General features: G+C 32.2%; 3 protein-coding genes across 4 annotated transcripts in view; 1 reads left to right on the top strand and 2 right to left on the bottom strand.

Annotated features, from left to right (window-relative positions):
- The window catches only part of LOC123713982 (solute carrier organic anion transporter family member 74D), a 44,965-nt gene extending 42,120 nt beyond the window's left edge, over positions 1-2,845 (bottom strand). The window contains exon 1 of the mRNA XM_045667928.1: positions 2,597-2,845. The gene's annotated coding sequence lies outside the window, so the exon portion shown is untranslated. The remainder of the gene's footprint in view (positions 1-2,596) is intronic.
- Positions 2,846-8,610: 5,765 nt separating this feature from the next.
- On the bottom strand, positions 8,611-13,682 carry LOC123714501 (deoxynucleoside kinase-like). 2 transcript variants are annotated; one of them, XM_045668768.1, is made up of 5 exons: positions 13,458-13,682; positions 13,187-13,362; positions 12,862-13,114; positions 12,622-12,776; positions 8,611-10,584 (listed from the first exon to the last, which is right to left on the bottom strand). In XM_045668768.1, the coding sequence occupies exons 1-5, from the start codon at positions 13,558-13,560 to the stop codon at positions 10,408-10,410; spliced, it is 864 nt and encodes a 287-aa protein (XP_045524724.1). In that variant the 5' UTR covers positions 13,561-13,682; the 3' UTR covers positions 8,611-10,407. The 2 variants fall into 2 exon arrangements, with proteins under 2 accessions (XP_045524724.1, XP_045524725.1); XM_045668769.1 differs by having other exon boundaries at positions 13,507-13,682.
- An 868-nt stretch (positions 13,683-14,550) lies between these two features.
- LOC123714500 (protein disulfide-isomerase A6 homolog) lies at positions 14,551-21,689 on the top strand. Its single transcript, XM_045668767.1, has 8 exons — positions 14,551-14,741; positions 14,831-15,024; positions 15,142-15,366; positions 16,604-16,756; positions 17,212-17,421; positions 19,034-19,188; positions 20,186-20,344; positions 20,783-21,689. The coding sequence occupies exons 1-8, from the start codon at positions 14,720-14,722 to the stop codon at positions 20,937-20,939; spliced, it is 1,275 nt and encodes a 424-aa protein (XP_045524723.1). The 5' UTR covers positions 14,551-14,719; the 3' UTR covers positions 20,940-21,689.
- Positions 21,690-25,722: the final 4,033 nt, after the last annotated feature.

Here is a 25,722-nt window from a genome sequence, read left to right as displayed (position 1 = left end):
AAAAATGCAAGTACCAAAAATCATGATACTTGATAAGATTATGTACTAAAGTTCTAAAATCGTCATTCATTACCGGTTACTTTAGGCGTTAAATAAAGATTTCAATAATTTCATACAAGTTAAAACCGTATATCTACGGCCTATTTATGCTACGAAATTTAATATTAGTTAATCTATCATTAAATAATGTAACGACTATGAGTATAACAACACACTTTAACAAACACCGCACTGATTGAAACAGATTGACATTACATAAATTGTAAATGACGAATTGATCGTGGTGTCCTTTCGGTAAAAGCGTGTACAATGGACATCATTGTCTGTAATTGGTAGAAGTGGTTTTAAAAACGAGAGGGCAATCGAGTGAAACCTTCTGGAATGGGATCAATATTGCCACAATCGAGACGATACATTGATACATATTGATTATAAAACTGGAATTAGGATTCGTAGGTAAACTTTTATTAAGTTTCGTCTATTTTATCACAGATATTTTATCACTTTATTTACAGAAGTACAACTCTATAACAATTAAGAATAGAGTAACATTTACATTCTAGTGATGTTAGACTCGACACTTAGGTTCGGTTAGTTTGTATCTGGATAGTTTGACTATCTCAGATCCAGATTGGGAAATTTTCTTATAAAGGAAGGGCCCCTGAATGGAAAGAAGCGTTGACCGATCACGTCACAGTCATTTACTCATTCGAAATTTTCCTCCGTTAGGCGTTGGGAATACAAAACCTCTGTTCTTAGATGTCCAGATTTCTTAGTCTATGGAGTTTGTGGTATCTTAAACAGATCTAAGCTAAGATGTTCCTATAGCTTTCTTAGTGAAAAGGTTTTCGTTTCTAGGTGGAGGCTGACTATGGGGTATCTAAACGGAGATAGGCAACATTACCTATATACCTAAAACAGTTTTCAAACCGGACGAAGTACTGGCGTCTGTTTTATAAATACAATGTGAGATCATAGTAATATATTATACGTGTCTTCTCGAAAGTTAAAATTACTTTACGTACCTACATAGCAAAACTAGAGCGTCCGTGCAAGACGCATTTTGGTGGACTAAATAAATACGCCAAACACATTACATAGAAAAAAAAATCACCCCTTGATTTATGGAATCAGCTTATACCGCGACAAAACCTGTGTAAAAGAACTACTGGTTTTAATTGAAATTATATTTTTTTTGTATTAAACAGTTTATTCGGGAATCTATAGGACATCAGACCACGATCGAATTTAAGGCGAGTGAAATAAAATAATAGGTAACTAACAATGATTTATATAATCATCACTATCATCGAAAAGATTTAATTAGGAGAAGCTTGTATAATAATATTTGTAAAATAATTTATAGAAACACAAATGCTTTCTGTCTACGAAAGTGAAATGGTCCCGTCTACGCATACCTCTGTGAGGTAACCCACACTAGCCGGTCGCCCGGTCGCGCTCACTTTCGTTTGAGGTGAGATAACAAAGTGCACTTTCCTATATTGCAATCAAATTATCATATTACAAGTTAATTAAACGTGTTGTACCTGTATTTTCTGATGAAGAAAAATTAGAATAGTTGTGTTACTAAATATATAAAATCATTTCATTTTCCCTTTCCCTCTATTTGTGTATTGACTGTTTAAAAATCAATTTGCTCACATTAGCCCAGTATATGACTAGGTTACTCCCTATCCAAACACAATGACGTCATCTTAGTACAAAATCTAATTTCAATAAAGTTCTTTCGATAATCAGTAAACATAATTATTGCTATTGCAATGTTATGATAACATGGTAGACATGTTACTGACTTTACATTTAGTGTGGTTCAAAACTACATGTTTTTATACCGTTCAGAGTTTGGTAACTAACAGTTAGTAGTAATCATTTATTGATATTATTTTAATATTAGTTTTTGTATAAACAAAGATTTCTTTACTCTTCCAATGTGAATATATTTGCTTATATAATATAATTATATAAGCAAATATAATAAATATAATATAATGAGTATAGAAATGTCAATAACAACAACAGTCTTCAATCAATCCAAACATGATTGAATGAATAAAAAATAAAAAAAACTACCAGGATTGCAATCTGGATTTAGTAGGAGTAACTTAACATACCTAGTAAACTTAGGTTTTTAATAATAAATTAAGTAAAACCTTACTCAATATGATTATTTCATTATAATATGAAAATTTAAAGAGAAGAGATTAGATTCTTTATAATATGAAATATAGTGTCTATAACAAAAAAAACTATATCTATTTTATAAGTGTTAGCTAAGAGTCTAATAAGATCCAATAAATTTTAAGCTTCCTTTAATTAAACCAATTTGGAAAAACAAAGTAGTAAAATAAAAGCATAATTACTACAAGCAGACTCAAATACAACTTACCAAAACTATTAATCATTGAGCAAATCCTTATCTTCATGGCATATTTTAAATATGCAATGTCATATCCTCATTTGAAATTTTAGCAAGTTAAAAACTTTCATGGTAGTGCATTTAAGTTAGGTTAAATACAACTATTTGATTTGCTTTTATTTTACGTGTCTGTTGCAAGTAACAAATAAATTCACTAACCTTATAAAATTACATCAATGAGCTACACATATCACTGTTGTTTTCATTGTAGCAGTCACTCTGAGTGAGACTTTACACTTCTTCGCCTCGTGGAAAGGACTAACGAAACAACAATAATTATAGTCGCAAAGGCAAAGAAAGAACTATTAAATTTATGTAATAGATTTACGATTTCAACTAAATTTGATGTTACAACTTCGCTAATAACTGAGTTGTAAACTATCTCATTACCACAACAAGACATCACAATATATATAATTCATTGATTTTAATATTAGAATAATAAAATATTGCACTAATAAGGTAAAAGTAATAATTTCCTAGAAAACTTAATTATAAATTTGGCCTAATTCTAGTAAAATTGGTGTGTAAACTGTAAACAGCTGAAAAATAAGCGTGTTACTCACTGTCAACTCAGTACATAGAAATTGACAGTTACAGACTATACATATACTTAGTTGTATGCTGTCTGTGTTAATAGGCATAGACTTGTCCTTTTGAGCTAATTTACACGCAGTAAACAAAATTATTTAAATTAATAATAAAGGCATTATTAATGTACATGTAGAGTTTAGTATTAAGAAACAATGCTAAGGTTTTCCTTTTGAAAATAATAATAGTTGAGTACATCCTTAAGTATCTAACATTAAATAGCAATATAAATTAACGTTGCCAACGGTATCCAAAAGCTATAATAATTGACTACAGTTTAGGTACCTTCTGCGCCAATATACTAAATCCATACGTATATAGCAGGGCTTGAGTAAAATGTTCTTTTCGTTACTAACTTCCAACCTAATCAAGGCATTCCCATTTAATAAAAAGGCTGTTTTAGTTGTGTTTCTTATACAACTTTTTCGACAATTTACGCAATATGTATGTAACTATTACCTAATATTCTTAATACAGAAAGTGCTATAATAAAAACCAACATTACCACTATATAAATGTTTATTACCTTCATGATATAGAATATAAGAAACTAATTTTATCTAAAATACTAATGTAAAATTTGTAAATAAGTCTGTATGCATGTTAAGACAGATGTCCATTTTTGGCAAAAATATTTGAAAACTTAATTACAATTACAATTATTTTTAATAAAACTTAATTTTACAAAAATTAACTGTCTATATTTTTAATACCACATTTTAACTTAGTATTAGTAACATCAGTAAGTTTTACCCCCTTACTCTTAAGAAATATATGTATGACAACACCATTTTAAATTAAGTTTGTTATAGTAGTCTTGTCCCATCATTGAAAACACAATTTAATACAAAAAGAGTTATATGTGCTTTTGTTAAAAGAGTACAATTAGAGATATTTTTATTATTGAGTTAGGGGGTATCTATTTATCTTAGTCACCATGTCTGGGTACCTGATATTAAATAATGATAATTGAGTCCGTCTTATGAATGGAGATAAAATTTAGTATTATTCCTATCACAAAATTTAGTTTCATTAAGATCAACCCGAACCCCAGCCCGACTTAATTTAAAAAGAAAGGTTAGTTATTTGCTTCAACAACACATTTTTAAAGATAACATATTAATAAAATTAACTGGTGTTTGTTAATTGTGTCGTATAGAAACAAACTCCGCCAGATCCAGTTTCGGAAAAAAAAAAGGTTTTGTAGTCTATGGATTCTGTATCTTGAGCTCAATGGTCCAATAATTCATAGAATCTTTCAAACCCAGTTAAATCCTAGTTATTTCACGTACTTTTCTTGCGTTTCATTTCACAACACGCCAGATCCTTGATAAGACAGCATCAAAAACCGATAGATCCACCTCAACCAATCAGAGAAAAGCATTTTGACAGACAAGTGTCATGGCGGTACTAAATACGGTAATGGCCGCTCATGCTTTTCAAACAATTTTCTCAAAACAATGTCCGATTTACCAAAAAAAACGAACCAGTTCCTCCGGAAAATGCAAGGAAGCGAGGGGTCAACAAAAGTAACTGGAAATGTGAGAAAAAACGACGTGAGCGGTGAGTGAAACTATCATACGATTTGCTATACAGAGTGTTACAGAATGTGTGTGATTTGAGATAGAGGTGTTAATCTCGTATTGCGAGTCGGACTCGTATACTGGAGGACCCGTACCGCTATAAAATTTAAAAATCTGATTGTATGGAGCCTCAATGCGTCAGTCCGACTCCCAATGGCCGTTTTTTTTATTTGTTGTTATGTCATGAAATAAGTAGATGGAATGACGTGTATGGAAGCCTAAAAACGGATTCGTGTATACATTATATATTATTTATTTTCAGATATTCTGCGAAAAAACTGCCATCTTTCCCAAAATGTAAGCACAAAACTAATTCTACTTTTAAATGCCTTACACTAAAAACGCAAGATGTTTCTTGGTTTCACCAGATTTTTTACAAATTGGTCAGGGTATGCAAAACAGCTTTCATTAAAATATTACAAGTGAGGAAAGATAGAGTTACAGGCATTCTATAGAGATCGTATAAAGATGGAGGCAGTGTTGCTAAAGAGAATCGAGGTGGAAACCACAAAAAAGATAAATATGCACAGAGGCAAAGAAGTGTAATGACATTTATTGAATCCATAGAAGCAGCTGAACCTCATTATTGCAGGGCCACATCGTTTGTAAGAAAGTACTTGCCACATGAATTAAATATTAAAAAGCTGTGGAAAATGTATGAAGAGCAAATTGCAATTACCCCCTATTTAAAGGTAAAACAATCATTTTTCAGACAAATCTTTAACCGCAAGTACAATGTTGGTTTTGGCTCTCCCCTGAAAGATACCTGCTCCAGATGTTTTGAATTAAAAAGGAAAATAGAAAGTACAAATAGCCAAGAGAAACAGATTCACATAACCCAAAAAAGGTTACATAGCCTGAAAGCCAAAGCCTTTTGTGACTTATTAAAAAAGGAAGAACATGATACCATTTCAATGTCATTCGATTGCCAAAAAAACAGCGCGCTGCCTAAACTGCCCGACCAAGTGGCTTACTTTAGTAGGCAGTTCAATATGAGCAATTTTACAGTCGTTATTGGTACATCGAAATCTGCTTTAGATAACGTACGAACTTATTACTGGTGTGAAAATGAGCATGCAAAATCTTCATCTGAAATCGCAAGTGCAGCATTCGACACATTGATCAGCTTGGATATCCCAAGCGATAAAACAAGAGTAAGACTGTTTGCTGACGGTTGCGGCGGTCAAAACAAGAATACAATTTTAGTAGGCATGGGCATGAAATGGTTGTATTCAAATGCACCACCACATGTAAAGAAAATTGAAATTATATTTCCCATGGTTGGCCATTCATTCTTACCGCCCGACAGGGTATTTGCAAAAATTGAAAAGGCAGTAAAGAAGATGTCAGTCATTTGCGACCCACAACTTTATGTAAATTTATCTACAAAACACGCAACTGTTGTAAAACATTTGGGGGTGGATGTTGAAGTGTATGACAGGAAGAACGAAGTGAATAATGTATGCAAACCTCCAGGCAGCTGGCATTTCAAATTTAATGCTTGCAAACGATTTATACTGCACAAAGGTCGCCAGAATGTCAGCGTACAAGGAGAGGAAAACTACAGAAGCGAATATACTCAGCCAAAATATGTGACTAAGATAACAAGAAGTTGTGCGGAATTGGAACCTGTAATAAGACGAAAGGGGAATAAAATTAATATAAAAAAGATTGCTGATGTTTCGAACCTGTTATCAAAACACTTTGGTGAAGACTGGAGAACTATTGAGAGTTTAGCTTATTACAGGGACATTGAAGTTGATAATGACAATTCCGAAGAACGCGAAGATCTAGTATGCGTACCCCTTGAAGAAAATGAAAATTGTGTTTGATACAATTTTGGCGATATTAATTAAAGTTTAGATTTATTATTTTTGGTAGTTTTACTTCCTCTTAATCTGTAATTTTAGAACAGCCTATAAGTTGATAATGGCGTTGCGTAGTTGGCATCGATCTCCGCCACATCCATTTCTGTGAGAAACAAAATCCGTCAGATCCGAGTGTCATTATCAATAACCGCTAAATCTATTTTTTTCATTTAGTTATTATTTCAGTATCTTTTTAATCTTCAATTCCTTCATTTAAGGTCATTTTAATTCGACGAATAATATTTTGCTCCTTTATTTTAAAAAATAACAGTTAATACATTGCTGGGCACTACCGCCCACAGACGTAAAGAGTTTAAAAACGATACGACAGTACGCCTCTCAACGTAAGAGTTTCGGTTAAGCCAAAGTCAGTACGCCCTAAGACGATCGATTTTCCATACAAATATTAGGAACGGCATGCTGTAGTGTCACCGTAGAAGTAACTTAGACTTTTATACTATCACCATGAAACGAAATATAAAAGTTTAAAACACCCACGGTCATTTTTCCGCTCCCTTCTGCACGCACACTACGGCCGTGGACGTCGTGTTTTCATACGATCAGTCGAGTAGTGCGCAGCGGCGGTGTCCCGCGCGTTCCTAAGTGCTTTCGCGCCATTTTTGCGGGTAAATCTTATTGGAAGGTTAGTAAATGTTTTTTGTAAACGTTATTTCTGTTGTTTTTTATTTGTATAACACAAATTCAAGCTTATATTGTATCCGTAAACAATGTATTTCTCATGCATTTGTATTTTTTGAGCAATTTTTAGTGATACCAAAATACATTGATATTATTTGCAGATGGCGGCTAGGGGTTCCTATGAAGACCAACAAAAAAGACTCCAAGACTTGTTTGATGCAGTTCCTACTCCTGAGTCAAGTGAAGACCCTTTTGCTGACGATGGGGAGTATGGAATTGACCAAGATTATGAGCCATCTGGTAACGAATCGATAAGTTCTGATGATGCGATCTCAATCTCAGCAACAAGGCGTTTAGGGCAAAGATCTGCTGCTTTATCTTCTGCTTTATCTTCTCATCTTCTTCATCTAGCGATTCAGATGATGACAGAACTGTATGTTCTGCCAATTCCAAGACACATCGGGAAGATATTGAGACATCATTGGTACAAGCCCCTGTTTCTTTATCAATTGATACATCAACCATTGTGCCTAGTAGTGATGAACAGCCTCAGAATATGCCAATATTAACTGATGGACAGTCAACCTCGATCAACGACGAAGCTAGGGAATCAGATATACCTGTTACTGAGGAATCGTGGTCTACTACAGTTACTGACATACCAGATTTCAATTTTGATAATTCAGCCACTGGCATCACCGTAAATATTGATGATATGGAGCATGTTATAGATTTTTTTCACCTTATGTTTCCACAAAATTACGTACAATATCTAGTAGACTGTACTAACGCTTATGGACATAATCTCTGCAACAGTAATAGACCTCATACCAGACATAGCCGCAAAACAGTATATCGTGAAACAACTTACGAAGAAATGATAAAATTCATGGGTCTCAGTCTTCTCAAGGGTCACGTAAAATGCCCTCAACAACGAAGTCTCTTTTCACTATCAAATGCGCTATATTATCATCCCGTATTCAATTAAACAATGTCAGGAAGGAGATACGAGCAAATATTAAGATGTCTTTGTGCATCGGATTTGAATGCCAAAGGAGAAGATAAGGTCAGTAAATTAATTGATATGCTGACACTTACTTTTAGAAAAGTTTATAATGCAGGTGAGGAATTATCATTGGATGAATCTCTTCTACTATTTCGAGGTCGTCTACATTTCCGCCAGTATATTAAATCCAAGAAAGCCCGCTATGGTATAAAATTTTATGAATTGACTACACATGACGGTTATATACTGAATGTAAAAATGTACGCAGGCAAGGAAGTAGTAGATCCGAACATGCACGAATCTGAGTCTAAGACAGAAAAACTTGTATTGAGATTGATGCGTCCGTACTTGCTTCGCGGTCATCATCTATTCATGGATAACTTTTATAATTCTGTAAAGATGGCTCATAAATTACTGGACTTGAAAACACATTGCACCGGTACCTTGCGCACTAATAGGAAAGACAATCCAAACACATTACGACTAAAAAGCTAAAAAGGGGCGAGCACTTCTGGTCACGCAAGAACAAAATATATGTTTCAATATGGAAGGATAAGCGTCCTGTCTTGATGATTACTACTAAGAACCATCCCTCCATCGTGGAAGTTAAAAACAGATTCGGCAAATCGAGATTGAAGCCAGTTGAAGTTGAAATTTACAACAGATATATGTCCGGTATTGATCGCTCAGATCAGATGATATCATATTACTCTTGCCCTCGAAAAACCATAAGGTGGTATAAAAAGGTGTTATTTCACTGTCTAGATATGGCAGTGTGGAATGCATTCTTTTTGTACAGAAAATATAAAAAGGATAATGCCAACACTTACCATTTTGTGCATTATAGAGAAGAATTAATCAGAGTGATGATTGACCTTAAAGATTCCAAACCAAGAGACTTGTTCAGCAACTCATACAGCATTCATGACAGCAGGCGTTTCCGTCCAAATCAATCGTCTGCTGCACATCATGAAGCAAACGTCTCTCTAACAGCAAATGCTATGCATGGTCACTGGCCCGAACAAATGGCAGCCCGACCAGGAACCAAAAAAAAATTCGCCTTCCTGAAATGCAAAGTTTGTGCCCAAAAAGCCATTCGACGAGAAACGAGCTATCGTTGCAAAGGGTGCCCAGATAAACCCCCATTGTGCCCATCTTGCTTTGAATGTTACCACGAAAACTTATCACTCTAACTGATGATAAATAATGATAAGTGTTATTGTTGTGATAAGAAAAAACTAGCTGCTGTGTTATACTAGTTACTTTATGTTTAATTCTTAGAGATTTATGAGATTATTTGATTTTAGTTATAAGTTGAATCTAAATACCTACCTAAGTGCTATTTTATTATTTATTATTGATACTGATTGAGTACAAAAGGAGCAGATATTCCTGTTAACTTGATATTTAATGTGTTTTAAAATAAACACTGTATGTTGATTACTTATTTAGAGGTTTGTAACATTTTAAGACTTGATTTGAAAAGACTCGAAGATGTGTAATTTTAAATATTTTTAGACTTAGATTGAGACTGAAAATTTAAGCTAATTTGTTTTTGTTATAAAATATATAATAAATACTTAAAATTAAGCAGTAAGTATGTTGATTTTTTAGAGATTTCGATGATTACTAGTAACTACTTGAATATAAAATATTCGAGAAATGATTAATAAGACTACTAATGGTGTAAGTGTGACCGAATATTTTTTGTTAATTTAATAAATACCTTAAAATAAAACAATTTTTTTTATTATTTCAGAAACGTAAATAGGCGTAGTGTCACAACACGTAGTAAAATATATATGTAATATGACAGTACGTCTAAAGGCGTATACGCCTATAGACGTACTGTCATATAACATTCTACAAAAATGATACTCTGTGACAGTACGTCTTACGACGTATACGCCTATAGACGTACTGTCGTGTTACATATATATTTTACCACGCGTTGTGACACTACGTCTATAGGCAATGTATGAAAAAAAGTAGTGACAAATCAGTAACAAACAGGTGTAATAGTATCCATCAACGTGTTAAACGTAACTGTTACCAGCAAAAAAAATGTATACTGTAAAATTCACCATTCTGGATCTGGCGGATTTCACACAATTCAAGTGCATGGAATATATTTACTGCTAAGATATTCCCATATAAATGTCACTGGTTTCATGTCAAACAATGTTATTAGAGTAATCATTTCCTTTCAAACAAATATTTACCGTTCCTACATAATTTAAATATAATTTCTTATAAATTAATCTTATCAACTATTCAAATTAATTATAGTCTTATCTTAGGAAGAATCTGAATAGCATCACCAGTGATTGGTTTCTTTGGGCTCAACTTGTTTGGTGATTGCATAACAACATTTACAGCTTTTCTTAAGATTTGGTGTTCACTTTTCTTATATTCTTCTGTTATTTGAGATAAATCAAGATCTGCGTCTAATACTAATACCTGAAATTTTAAGATGACATTTTTATATATTATTCATTATACAGTGTAAACTCTATGTAACAACACTCAAGGGACTACACATTTAATGGCGTTATAGAGAGTTGTCGTTAAATGAAGAGAAGAAAAATCTGAATTAGAAAAATAATCTTTGTTGACTGTCTAACATCTTTTGCTGCATCTGTAATTTTGTTGTATATTTTTACTTATTTTATTCATATCTTGCGAGATGGTGGCATCTTGGTGATAAAGGAAGTATTTCCTCCATCGTCAGTGTTTCTCACTGAATCCAAAATTTCTTTGTGTGTGAGTGAAACCATTGTAAGCAGGGAGTTGTCTACGTAAATGTTAGGTTTAAAGATTTGCCGTATATCCTGCCATTTTGAACTGTTGACAGAACAAACTCAGGTTCTGTCATCCTCATCACTCGTATTTATTGCAGACTAGGATAATAAAGCGACAAAAGAACGTACACAGCTGCGCAGTGTTTACCAATTTAGGCAACTTAAAAATTACTTTATTACGCAATTGTTGTCATTATTGAGACTGGGTGTAATGCGATGCTTTAGGGCGTTTATTGTTAAATAGAGGGATGTTACGTGGAATTTACGCTGTATATAAAACTTAACTCATGCAACAAGACTTTTTGCAACCTCTTTGTCAATAACCATTATTAATTTACATAAAATTTATATAATCTATACAGATAGTGACACTATAGATAGACACCATACAAAAATCTGTTCTTTATTGTGTATGTCATGTTCGTCCAGAAAATTAAACTTCTTTATATCATAATTAATAATTTTTAAATATAAGAAGTTGGGTAAAGTCTTTTTGCATTATAGTATGAACTTGTATTAATATCTGTAATAATAAAAAAATAACCACACTGTATTGTATATGTCAAAAAAAGGAATAAAATAAAATTAATTAAAAAGATTTAAGAAAAAATAATTAATATACATAGATAGACACATTTATTTTTATTGAAATTAATGTAAAAATATGTTTACCTATTTGTATTATAACAATTCATTTTATTTTATTTTTAAGGTGAAAACCGTCTAGTGAAGTTCGATCCATTGCAAATTATACATAATCTTTTTCATATAATTCAAAAGTACCCAGCTTTGCTCTGTATTTTTGATAATGAAACCTAGATCTGGATCGTTTTATAGCCCATGAAACCGCCGGCATACTAAATTTTATGAAAATTAGAACATTGTAGCCGCTTCCGAGATTCAGATCATCAGATATATATACATAATATAAAATATACAAGAATTGCTCATTTAGAGATAGATAAATATCATTTACAAGTGTGGACGCTTGGATTGGATGTATTTCGTTATCTTAATAAATCTGATGACAAACATGAAGCGTTCTGTTATTACCTACCTACCTAACTTTATTTATGTAAATAAACTTATTTTTAACAAAATATTTTTGCCTGTATATTTTACCAGATGCTGGGGGGAATTGTAATTGTATTGTATTGTAATAATTGTAACATTGTTTGATATCTTAATTCTATGATAGGTACAGCATTGAGGTTTGAAAACCTAGGAAGAAGCTATTTGCTTCTTAAATCATAAATGAAGAATGAAGGAAGCAAAATATGAACGATGAAATAATCGATAATACAATAGTGAGTACAATAGGATAGGTGACCAGACATTCAGACCTCAAAATGGACTAAAGTTGTTATGGGTCTCCCAAAAGACTAAGGAAGCAAATGTCTTATAGTAAGAATTAAATAGAAGCAATTGGGAAGTAATTTTTAAACTACATTGTAATGGATTACACAACTAGTGACCGGCCATTCTGATGCTCATGAATTATCATCATTTCATTGATAACATCAATTTTATCAGGCACAGTAATTACTAAAAAATACTTTTATCAGTTTAAATTAGGGCAAAAATAAGTAATAAGAGTGAAAAATGACAAAAGCTACTAAGCATCTTAAACATTGAGGTTTAATTTATAGTGGAAAAAGTACTCATTTCATTAAAAGATGTTTACAATTATACTTACAGGTGCTGGGCAGTCAGCATGAGATCTATTAATAAGCCAGTCTTCGTGTAGTTTATGTAGTTCCTCTATATAGGTCAGTGGAACACACTGCTCTTCTGAACGAGCCCGTTTTTTAATCCTATCATAAACTATAGATGGGGTAGTCTTAAGATACACTACAATATAAACATAATTTAAAAACATTAATAGGTACTTAAAGAACTACCATAATTAGTGTTAGATTCATAAATATTATATTACCTATGAGGTCAGCTTCAACTGGAATCTCTGTGTTGATAAATGTAAACCACTCATCTAGAACTGCAAATTGTGCAGGATGTAGTGTGCCTAGTCTCTTCATTTGTTCTACAAAACAGTACTTTGCACTAAAGATAGAACGTTCCATCAATTTAACGGGGGTTCTTGTCGGTCTGCGATGCATTTCCAGCATAGTAAGAGACACATACGCCTGGAAAGTCATCGCCCATTTTGAAGGGTCTCTATACATCAAATCCTGAAATGATTAAGAAATCCGGTTAGGTATTTAAAACAACAACACTATCTATTACAAAAATGAGATACTAACCAAAAGATTCCAGCCTTTGAGATTACGCCATTCTTCTACTGGTTCCGTTAACAGAGTTATATCTTCAAATTGTCTAAAATGCTCTAAGAAAGTAGTTTTTCCACTTCCTATATTACCTTCTACGAGCACAGTAAACAGTCTTGAATTTGCAGAGTCCATTATAAACCGAAAAGAACCTAAAAGTGTAAATAAAATTATTAATCTTATCAGAGGACGCAATACAATAAACGCGAACGTAAAATTTCCCGCCCTAACAAAATTGACAACTGACACAATTCAAAGTTCCAGCATGTTTTAGACATTAACGAAAATAACCTAACTTTAGTCGGGAAATGTATAATAGTTTTTATACAATATTTCGTAATCTTCATCATGTTTAGTACACATTATATTTCATATTAATTTCAATGAGTAATTTAGCTTAAAGCTTTAACTTAAAATCCCAACTAGAATTATATTTATTTAAATATTTATGGGAATACACATGTGTAAACAAATAACAATCACAGATTACTGGATATTGACAATTAACAATCTCAGCGGCAGCACAGACATAAAATAATAATCACACTAGTCTAGAAAACTAAAGATGTAAAGTAGAGGAAAAACAAAAATTGGCCGCTTTTTAAAACTTTTTACTTCAATTCAATCGGTTTTTGTTGTAAGTAATCAAATGGATGGCTCCAGCTGGTGGTAAAAGCCCATCTTGAACTTTCAATCCCACCATACACACATTGCCGTATTGAGTTTTCGCGGGAATTGGAATTGTCTCAAGCTTGGCCATCATCGGTACAAGGCCTTTTTGGACGTTTTTGTTTAATAAACAACTTTTCATCATCAACTACTAATCTCTTTTAAAACGGTTTGGTATCAATATGTTCAAACAATAGCAAGTTCAAGACGTACTCGAGTACTTGGTTCACTATATTTATTTCAGTGAGGTCGTGTGGCATCCAAATATAAAACTTTTTCGAGTATCCAGCTATTTTTCAAATGGGTCAAGTGTTTTGTGGCAAATTGCGGGTTAAGGAAACCAAGTTGTAATTACTAAAAATTAGTATATATTTTATCCGTCACCGTAATTATGAGGTATATTTGACGAAAATATTCTCGCATTGATAACAAACTTTTACTGACACTGCTTTGCCAAAAAATTGTAAAATCTTTAATAAAATTCAATCCAGCCTTAAAAGTTTTTAATTATTTAAATGCTAGAAAATCTATGCTGCATATTATGTATCTTAGATGATATGGTGAGCTATTGTCTACATAACTAGACTCTACGGACTCTACAATTCCGTAATCCGTTATTCCACATGAAGGTACAAAAATTAGTGTAGCCAATCACACACGACCACGAAATCCATCGACAACTTCTAGTATTTTGATAGAATTTTCCTTTGTATCTGTTATTTTAGGAAAAATAATTGACGTGTTTATTTCATGCCACACGGTTCATAACACGCAAATTTTAATTTATTTATAGAAATTAGCAAACTCGTAATTAAGTGTGTAAGGGTATAATTTGTAAAAATGATACATTTACGTTGTATAGGTAAGTTTATAAACATATAACAGCCGTGAAATTATAATTAACGTGACTGACTTTACCGGTTTTTACATTGTTTTATTGATTTTACTCAGGAATATTATTACTGGCGGTTGGGTCGTATGCTCTTTATGACTCTTCATCAGATGTGGTACAATTAACACCAAGTAACTTTGAGAAGCTTGTCACAAATTCAAATGAAGTGTGGATCATAGAATTCTTTGCACCTTGGTGTGGGCACTGTAAGAATCTTGTTCCCGAATATAAAAAAGCAGCTCGAGCCCTTAAAGTGAGTAATAAATAATTAAAAACATGCATATAACAAAAATAATCTATTGTTTAAGACAATAAAATGTTTTTATAGTAGAACTACAACATTAACTTAAATTATCTTATATTTCTTTAGGGAATTGTCAAAGTAGGTGCTGTGGATGCTGATCAGCACAGGGATCTCGGTCAGAAATATGGAGTCAGTGGATTTCCAACTATTAAAATATTCACGGGCAGTAAACATACTCCATATCAAGGACAGAGGACGGCGGAGGCGTTTGTGGATGCAGCATTGAAGGCAGCTAAAGAAAAAGCTTATGACAACCTTGGAAAGAAAACTGGCGGATCCAGTTCTGACAAGGTAAACTGTCTCAAACAACTACTCTTGATATTAAAGGCTCATGGCAAGAAACATAAAAAAGTAAAAATTAAAATGCAACCCTTAGAATAAATGATTCTACTGGTCTATTAACTGTAATTTACTGAAGGATTTGATTACTTTTTATTTATCTATATATTGAGCACACTGAGAGCATAGTAGGGTACTGTGAAACTATGGATGTTATTAACTGTAAAGAATTTAGTATTTTATTATTATTAAGAGATAATATAGACCTCACTTCATCACTTTGTATTGTAAGAGTATTTTATGAACCTGTCTTAAATTTACTTTCAATATAGCATACAGCATATAAAGTGTTTGGTCATAAATTAAACTGGAAACCACAGACTAAGAAGCAGATTGAAGTACCAACTCATACACCATCCATAAAATCAATCAGATTTAAAGCATTACAAGCACATTTATTTCGTAGATGGGATTCTGGTGTTGTGAGAATTGTCAAATTGAATCATTCATCACTTATTAAAAAGAAATTATAATAGTTTGTCTCAATAGTGTTTTAATAAGAAATATATGTTGTAAGTACGGATACTTTTAATTGTTATGGTAGGATAGTTATGTGACTTGATAGTAAAGACAAAAGACTACTTTAGTTAAAGAAAATGATTAAATTGAGTTATTTCTTATTAGTAAATTTTTCACAGTATTAAAAAACATCATCAAATCCATTTTGATTATCATTATTTAATATAATTTGATAATTGCTGTATAAGAGTAGGGAGTAAGCAGGGCAATGACACTTTATCTTTTAAAACAATTCCCTGATAAATTTACAAAGCTAATATTATAACCAGCTAGATACTATGCCTTGCATCATAATTGATTACCTAAAACTTAATTATGGATAAAGTTTCAACTACAATTTCTTATCAATAAACATGTCTCCCTAACCAAAGTATATTAGATTGCACTTATAATTGAAATTACATGGTATATAATCTCTAGTTGTATGAATATGAACAGAAGCATTTAAGCAAATGCTTTTTTCTTCTATTATAAAATACTAAACCATTACTTAGTCTCTATCATATGCAAACATATTTTATATATGTCATTTTAAAATCAATTTTCCACCATCCCATTAATTACTGACTAAAACTGTATACCAAGTCGAATTTTGAAAATCAATATTAAATAGTTGGCCTAACCACACACATTTTAATATATTTATATTTAATACATTTTTCTATTTCAGTCAGATGTTATCACTCTAACAGACAGCAATTTCAAGGAGATGGTTCTTGATAGTGATGACATGTGGCTTGTTGAGTTCTATGCTCCATGGTGTGGACATTGCAAGAATCTGGAACCCCACTGGGCAAAGGCTGCAACCGAGCTTAAAGGAAAGGTAAATTGATATAGTTTAAATAATATGTTTCTGTATTCATAGCCTACTTGTTATCTATTTTAATTGGTTGACAGAAATGCATCATTGACATTGTTATAATTGTGTCTATTTCCGAAAATATTTGCAGATAATCTATGTAAAACTTTTATTGACTTCAACATATTATATTATATTCGTTTATTGCATTGTCAAACACGCTGGGCAAAAGTTTCCAAGTTATCTTATATATATCTATAATATTTTATTTTAATTTTCTTTCACACCATTATGACAGATGTAAAACGAAGGTACCACGAACGATGATACGAAGGCATTAGTTCACAGCATCTCTAGTCCAATAAAGATTGCGACACAATCCGTTCTTTTGAATTGTTATTCTCATTCTTTGTAAATTATAACCTATTGTTTTTAGTTCATTAATGTATAAAATAATAATTTTGATAAATTAAATACAGGTAAAACTCGGAGCCGTCGATGCCACAGTTGACCAAATGATGGCTTCCCGCTACCAAGTGCAAGGATATCCGACCATCAAGTTCTTCGCTGGTGGTAAAAAGACCAGTGATAGTGTAGAAGACTATAATGGAGGCAGAACTTCCAGCGATATCGTCAGCTGGGCCCTTGAAAAACTTGCTGAAAATGTACCAGCACCTGAAGTATTGGAGGTATGTAGTATTCTATATTTCATTCCTGAAAAAAAATCCATAATAAAGAGGTTTTTATTGAAATAGACTCATAAATATATATGCTATAGACGAGGAACCAGTCTACTTCATTAAAAAAAAGAAAATTTATGATCATTGCTAGTTAAACAAAATACTTATTCGTAAAATGTATATTGTCTTATATAGGGATACCGCTCAGATATTTTTGAGAACTCCATTAGAAGACCCTAACACTCATAAATTTTCTTCTTTTGTTCTATTGGAAATTTGCTTTCTAATCATTAAATGTAATTTTCTAATTATTGATTGCTAGATCCCTATTAAAGACTTGAGATCGGGTCATAACAACCCCTTGTATATGTCGCAGTAAACTAGTTAAATCAGAGAGTTAATTGAATCTCTAGACAGTTAGTTAAAGATCGATATTCAATCAAGTCACTAGCAATTTGTATTAAATAAAGCAGCGTCGAAAACGTTTAACTATATGTATGACCGAAAGCCAACGTGTTTTTTAATAATGTAAAACAAGACTCCGCCATTATTATTTCATTTGTTATTGTTATTTCGGTGTGATCGTGAAGAACTGAGAGCTTGGAAATTTCGTGTTTTGTTTTATTGTAAATGGTTAGGTTAGTTTTGTTGCCTAGGAACGTTTAGGAAACTCGTTTTGTTCACTCACTTGTCTGACGGAATTTTAGCGACTTGATTGAATATCGATCTTTATCTTAATTAGCTGTCTAAAGATTCAATGAACTCTCTGATTTAGCTACTTTACTAAGACATATATATTTCATCTCGGCCCTTATTTACGCCTTATGACGTCATATGTCAAAGCGCAATATCTTTTTAACATACGGGTGTCATACTTGGCGCTTAGCCCGAATCATTAAACAAAGAAATGGTTTTAAAATATATTTTTTATTCACACTTGAGGCAACTGGATGAAAACTCTTATAAGGTTAAAAATATATTCACACAACTTTCACTAATCCTACCTTCATCCGAAGTAAGACTGATTCAAAGACGCAATTTAACATTACACAATAGAAACATAGACAATGGGATTTATTTAATATAAACATTCATTGTTCTTAGGTTATTTAAATCTTATTTATTCCGCTTCTCAGTTCCATTTTCAAACATGTCGGATATCATATATTACGTAACTTACTATATCATAAAGTTCTTTACGTTCTTTATATAAATATTAAATTATATTTGAAAATATTTTAAAGCTAGATTTAATAGTTTGCGTATGTTGGAAATCATGCAGTTTGTGTTCTTTGATTTGTGAAAATGTGTAAAAAAACTTAGAATTATAAAAAATGCGTGACTTATTAACCGATTTTTATCTATATATTATATTTTATTCTTCCATAAATTTCGTAATATCTTCTACATGCACCAAAAAAGGTTAAATGCTGTTTAGAATATTATTTTTAAAAAATGCAATGTCTATTAATACAGAACAATAAAAGCGCAGTGAAGTAGTCACGAAATAATTTTCAATACAAATTAAGTGAGGCGCCAGGCACTATTATTCTTTCAAACTCATAAATAAATCCTTCGCCGGGTTTCACTGGATGGCAAAATAATACCAATATTTTTTCAGGTAACAGATGAAGAAGTGATGAAAGGTTGTAGTGATAAGCCACTCTGTGTGGTATCAATTTTGCCTCACATCCTTGATTGTAATGCCGCTTGCAGAAATGACTACATCGCGATATTGAAGCGCCTTGGAGATAAATACAAAAGCAAGATGTGGGGGTAAGTGAGCCTGTTCGATATTTTATGTAACATGTATATTCTGTGGTCTATGATACAAGTGACAGCTATGGTAAACGGGTTCCCGCCGCCATGATTAAAGACCCGTGCTTATCATAACACGCGTCTTATTTTGATTTCTTTTGTTGTGGAGACATGAATGATGAAATGCGTATTTGGATATTATGTTTTTAAAAAATGCATTTTATTTTATTTTAGATCATCATCGCTTATAAACCTTAACCTTAAAAACTTTGCGTGTGAATATCTCTTAGATATAATCGTTGGTAAACTCTTTAACATTATAATATAAGTCTAAATACTATACATACTGAAAGAAAACATTTTTTTTACCCGGATTAAAGCTATTTGTATTATTGTAAACTTACAATTATTTTACATAATTTTAAATTTAAAATTTTCCGACGTTTCGCGTGCTTTACAGCGTGCGTGGTCACGGTGACCGGTAAAAAATTGTTTTCTTTCAATGTGTAAAAGCTATGTTAACCATGACAAAACTATACATACTTTCATTGTGGTTTGAATTATTTTACAAACACCAAATTCAATATAACACATTTTTTAATGAAAGTAAGGTGCTCAGGTCATTCGATAGAGCCTATATATTCCCAGAATAAAACCATGTTTTCAACTTATCCATTGTTTCTAAACGAACCTGTCCTAGTCCTGGGACTGAAGAAGATACTACACAAACAAGAAACGATTAGGGCATTGTAATCCAACACGTCGAATACGGCTATTGCCGAATGCCAATGCGAATAGTTTTTGTTTTTAATTTATTTTTTAAGTCGTTAAGTGAATTTTTTGAAAATATATTTAAAAAAAGAAGTGTTGTATAGTACTTAAGTTTTTACTCCGAGTATGGAGATGCATAGCAAAACTGTACTAAGAAGGTTGGCTAAGTAAAAAATACTAAAGTAACTTAAAAAAATTTCACTTAGAGCAAAACGATAAAATAAATATTGTTTTAATTTCTCAGCTGGGTCTGGTCAGAAGCCGGTGCACATCCATCGCTTGAAGAATCTCTGGAAATGGGAGGCTTTGGATATCCAGCCATGGCCGTCGTCAATGCTAAGAAACTCAAGTTCTCTACTTTACGTGGATCATTCTCTGAGACCGGCATCAATGAATTTTTAAGGTATGCTTTAATACAAATGTTACGACTTAAATAAAATATTTTTACATAGATTGCCATTTTAACAATGATAATTACTATAAATGGTATTACAGTATATTTGTTCCCCCCCCCCACACACACTTTAACTGAGAGACATATTTCTATGTCTCTATAGATTGGCTTTAAGGCCGTTCAAGTATTAAGTTAGCAGATTTACTGCAATCAACCCCCCCCCCCCTCTCCATCTTATAAACAAAACTAAGCAAAGCTCTCAAAAATAATAGTACATAAAGTAAGCATAAACAATGTGTGGGTGATATGTGTAATAAATTAAATAATAGCTGTTGACGTAATCACCAAATAAGAAAATCAAAGACCCCCCCTCGCCCCTGTAGTGCTTACGTAATACTTGAATGGCTCCTAAATACTTTTGTGAATAATAATATTATTATTTTACAGAGATCTATCTTTCGGTCGTGGGCAGACAGCGCCAGTAAGAGGTGCTGAAATGCCTAAAATCTCCAAGAACGAGCCTTGGGACGGCAAAGATGGCGAATTACCGCTAGAAGAGGACATTGATCTCTCGGACATTGATCTCGAGAAGGATGAGCTATAATGTGCCAGGGGGTTATTGACCTTTTAGCAGTATTACGATTTTTTATTAACATTGCTATAGAGCAAAATAAAGTTTTGTTACTCTGAACATATTTTGTTGTATGTCAATCATAGTGGTGTACTTCTTCAATTTTATTTTTTAACTAAATATTTTTTACTGAAAACCATAGCGATATTATAAATAATAATTATGAAATAGTTATTGAATTACGGTATATATGCTTGTAAAATAGTTTTTTCTAAGTAATTAATTAAAATTGCCATATATAATGGATATGATAAAATCTTTAGTAAATGTGTCATTGTATCATATCTCTTGTAGTCTAAAAATGGTCCTATTATGTCTCTGAATAGTAACGTTCAGCAATTCAAAAAATCAAACAAATACTGCTAAGTGTCACATTACTCCACAGAACTGATTAGACTAAGTTCTGTCATGAAATTGTCTATTAAAAATCTCTTAAGATTTTTACATACTTACTAAATTGTACTAAAAAATAACTTTTATAATTAACTCTCATAATACTTAAATAATTAGTGATTGCTGTTTTTACAATTTTTAAACACTGCCAAAATTATTGTTGATAATTTTGTGAAAAAATTAACATATCTTAAGAGGATAAATGTTGTTAAAATTGAGTCATCCCTTTTGCCGAATCTAATAAAAATTAATAACACAAATACTAATTTTTAAATACTTATAATCTTAATGTTACATAATAATAAAGCTTCCAGTCTGATTAAGAAGATGCATTTACAGTGAAATTTATTTATGTAATAAATTATGATTTAAATTTACTGTGTTTGATTTTCACCTCAGTATTTCGTTGACATATACTGAATCAATAGAGGCTTCTTGACATTTGCATTTGCATTAATTTTAATGTAGATCAGCTTCTGCGTTATTTGTAAGTTTCCTCACATGTATAACCTAGAAAGTTAGTGCCATGTTATCGGCATAACAAGTTATGATGCCTTTATTGATTTTAGTATTGCACATATATCAGGAACAGCTTTGGCCCTAAAACAGAGCCCTGAGGGACACCAATGAAATGGTGGGTCTATTGGTGTGGTCTGTGAAGAATCGGAACCATTGTGATATTTGACGTCATTGCATTTTTGTTAATAAATGAAATGAGGCAGAGAGAATAAGATTTATTTTAGTTTGCATAATTCCCAAGCCGATTTTCGTTCCGCACGGATTAATCACGTTAAAGGTGTAAAATAACAAGCCAATTGAGAACTTTCAAAACACAACTTTAGGTAAGATTCAGTTGCGACATAGGCCTTTCAAAACTAATTCTGGCGAATGGAAGTCTTAGCAGAAAGATACTTTTTGTATGACTTAGTATAACAAAAAATATTTTGTAAATTCATTAAAGATCCTGGATGGAAAACATGCAAGCATTATTACTTGTCATTTAAAACAACTGACTATTAATAAAAATATTTACCATTTCATTATTTAGTATTAAAGTAAGGTGACCAACCATTTTTTGTTCAAAAAGGTACAATTTGCAAGTATTTCAGAGGCGAAAAAAAAGAAGAAAAATCGAAAAAAAAATTATTTTATTTTAAAAACATTTTTTATCGGAGTGTATTTTTTGTGCTAATGAGGATATTCGTTTTTCATATTAAATTTGACTATTAAGACGGCGATAATGTTTTTACAGAAAGCTGCAACTTCTCACTGCTCCAATAATCATTCCCTAGTAAAAATACCCTTTCAACAGCAGTTTTAGTGCCTGGAGTAATTTCTACTAAAACTTTTAAAATTTTAATGTGGGATATGTTCTACTCTAAAATCCCGAACGATTTCTACCCATCTTTTGTCCTCTGACGTGCCGGAAACGGCAAGCAATATGCGCGCGTGAAATACAAATCACTGTCAAAATAATTTTAAATATTTAATTAATAATTTTGATAGGGAACAGGGGAAATGTAAATAAACATGATATTTTACTATTATATGAAAAACTTTGTTGACTCTAAGAACATCATTATGTTTACATTTCCCTTAGCTATAAGCTAAGCATTAAGCTTTCCTAAGGAATGTCACACAATGTTCCTACATTTTGTGTCATAGATACCAATAGGTACATTAAAAAGTTTTTTATCACAAAGGGTAGATATTATTATCTACCTGCTTTCTTAAAAAGAAAGATAGCTGTTTCGCTATCATATTCTATAGAGATGACAACCAAGTGTTTGGCTAGAACCCTTGCTTCTATTGAGCAAGCATTAGATTATAAGACTGAGAGAAATTCCAAATAATATTAAATTAAATAATAAGAGACAACAGAGCACCACTCTTGCAATAATAAATCAGTATAAGTGACAAAAGTAATACCCAAAAAATTATTGTTACATCAAAATATACAGGGGATGAAAAATAAAGAGTTAGAATCGAAATAACTATTCTTGAATAGTTATATCAAAAACATTTACATTTTAATAAAAATAAACTTACTTACATAATAAACAGTATGGTTTTACTAAGGGTCGCTCCACAATCGATGCCGGTGTGAAGTTGATTTCGGACATATTTAACGCCTGGGAAGAATCATATGATGGAGTCGGCGTCTTTTGTGACCTGTCAAAGGCCTTTGACTGTGTTCATCCTGATATAGGGGTGGGAAAGCTTAGACACTATGGCGTTGATGGCAAAGCCTCCAGCCTGATGAATTCATATTTAAAGGGAAGGATCCAAAGAGTGCATGTCAATGGATTCTCGGGACTTTCTTATTTCTGATTTACATACACGACCACCCATTCTGTGTCAACAAAGTTCACGACATGTTATTGTATGCTGATGACACTTCACTTCTATTTAAAGTGAATAGGAAAAACGTATTATTGGAAGATGTAAACAATTCTATCTCTCGTATTCTTAACTGGTTTAATGTAAATAACTTACTGATTAATGAGAATAACACAACATGTCATATATTTACAACTACGATCGTAAAGCGAGATTTTAGTAACCTGAAAGTTAAGCACAGTGAACTAAACTTTGTTGGGAAAACAATTTTTTTAGGCATAACAATAGATAGTAAACTCCAGTTGGGCTCACACATAGAGACTCTTTCGAATAGGCTGAGCTATGCAGCATATGCAGTAAAGAAAATCCGACAGTTAACTAATAAGGACACGGCTAAAATTGTGTATCACAGCTACTTTCACAGCTTTATGTCGTACGGTATTCTACTGTGGGGCTGCAGAGGTTCAATCCATATTTGTGCTGCAGAAGCGGGCTGTTCGGGGTATTTGTTGTTTTTCTCCGAGGGAGTTAGTACGGAATAAGTTTAAGATATTAAATATTATGACACTATCTGGTCAATATATTCTTGAAGTCTTGTTGTATGTACAAAAAATATAAACGATCCTAAAACAAATGGTGACTTTCACCAATATAATATGCGAAATAAAACTAATTTGAGTGTACGACCAACTAGGCTCCAGAAGATAAACCACTTCTTATATGGAAATTGTATTCGTTTTAACAAAAAACTCCCAAGGGAAATTAGATAATTATCACTAAATAAATTCAAAGCCATCGTTAAACGTAAATTTAAATAAAGATTTTTTTTATAAATTTGGCGAATACTTAAATGATCCTAATTCGCTCGCTTCGCTCTTCGATTTGCTCCAGTTCAAACAATTTGTATGACTCAATACTTGGCGATTAAAGAGTGGCGGAAAGTTTCTTGCCAGTTCTTCTTACCCGCTCTACGCCCCTGACTTGCGAACTGGTAGTTAATGTAAATTTACAATTAATTTAACTTCTTTTTGACGTTCATAAGTGTACTTGTTTACCTATATGAATAAAGATAGTTTGAGTTTGCAATAAAATAATCTGAAATATGTTTAAGGGTGTTACCAGACCCATCGATAGACGATCGATGTCATCGACATCCGACTGATGTGACCGACGTTGATCAGTTTCTTTCGAAATGTATTCACAAGAGGACGCGTTGTTGTTGGCCAGTACGATGTTGCTCGTACTATTATTATGGGGACACAAACGCAGAACACTCTGGATGCGACCGTTTTTTAAAGCCAAAGATCGCTTACATTCTTACATCGATCGATTGGTCTGGTAGAAACTATCGACGTCGACTAATCCATTCAACCATCGATCGATGGCATCTATCGACTATCGATCGATTGGTGTAGTAACACCCTTAGAAATACAAATGAGTAATTTTAGAATACACAAATTGAAAAGAAAAGGTTGGCGAAAAAAGAGTACAAAACAAAAATAAATGAGCACGGTCCAGATACCATGGATAATTAAAATGCTATATATACTTATTAGTCTTTATTTTGAGCATTCCGATTAATAATTATATAAAAATACGTATTAATACTGGTATAATTAATTACAAAAAAATATTTTTCACAATAAGCATAAAAATTAATATAATTCTTAAAAGCAATAACTGTATTCGTGTATGTTAACAACAAAGTGATAATAATTACATTAATAATCTTAATGAATTAAAATACAAACATTAGGATGTCTCAGAAAATAGAGATATCTATGATTTATGAAATATGACAAATATTTGTACTCACAACCTCAATGGAATTATTATGAACATGGTTTGATTTATAAATGCAATACATGAAGATGAATCAGTCTTATATTTCCAATTTTTACACATTGCTAATATGTTCATTACAATACAGATCAGTTTCCATCTTATTCATTTGTGCAAATGGTACATTGGTACTTAATTTTAACCTATATGAACTTTAGATCTCATAGTACTCACAGTTAC

The sequence above is a fragment of the Pieris brassicae genome, chromosome 9, assembly GCF_905147105.1.
Source record: "Pieris brassicae chromosome 9, ilPieBrab1.1, whole genome shotgun sequence".
Taxonomy (NCBI): domain Eukaryota; kingdom Metazoa; phylum Arthropoda; class Insecta; order Lepidoptera; family Pieridae; genus Pieris; species Pieris brassicae.
This window is presented reverse-complemented; position numbering and strand designations above follow the sequence as displayed.

Bases quoted from the DNA above. Each gene is read 5' to 3' on its own strand.
- LOC123714501 (XM_045668768.1), bottom strand. From the start codon at position 13,560: ATGATGAAGATTACGAAATATTGTATAAAAACTATTATACATTTCCCG. The intron at 13,363-13,457 runs GTCAGTTGTCAA...TTACACTTTTAG, and splicing joins ATGCTGGAACTTTGAATTGT to GTTCTTTTCGGTTTATAATG. The intron at 10,585-12,621 runs GTAAGTATAATT...TTAAAATTTCAG, and splicing joins ATGCTGACTGCCCAGCACCT to GTATTAGTATTAGACGCAGA.
- LOC123714500 (XM_045668767.1), top strand. From the start codon at position 14,720: ATGATACATTTACGTTGTATAG. The intron at 14,742-14,830 runs GTAAGTTTATAA...GATTTTACTCAG, and splicing joins GATACATTTACGTTGTATAG to GAATATTATTACTGGCGGTT. The intron at 19,189-20,185 runs GTAAGTGAGCCT...TTAATTTCTCAG, and splicing joins TACAAAAGCAAGATGTGGGG to CTGGGTCTGGTCAGAAGCCG.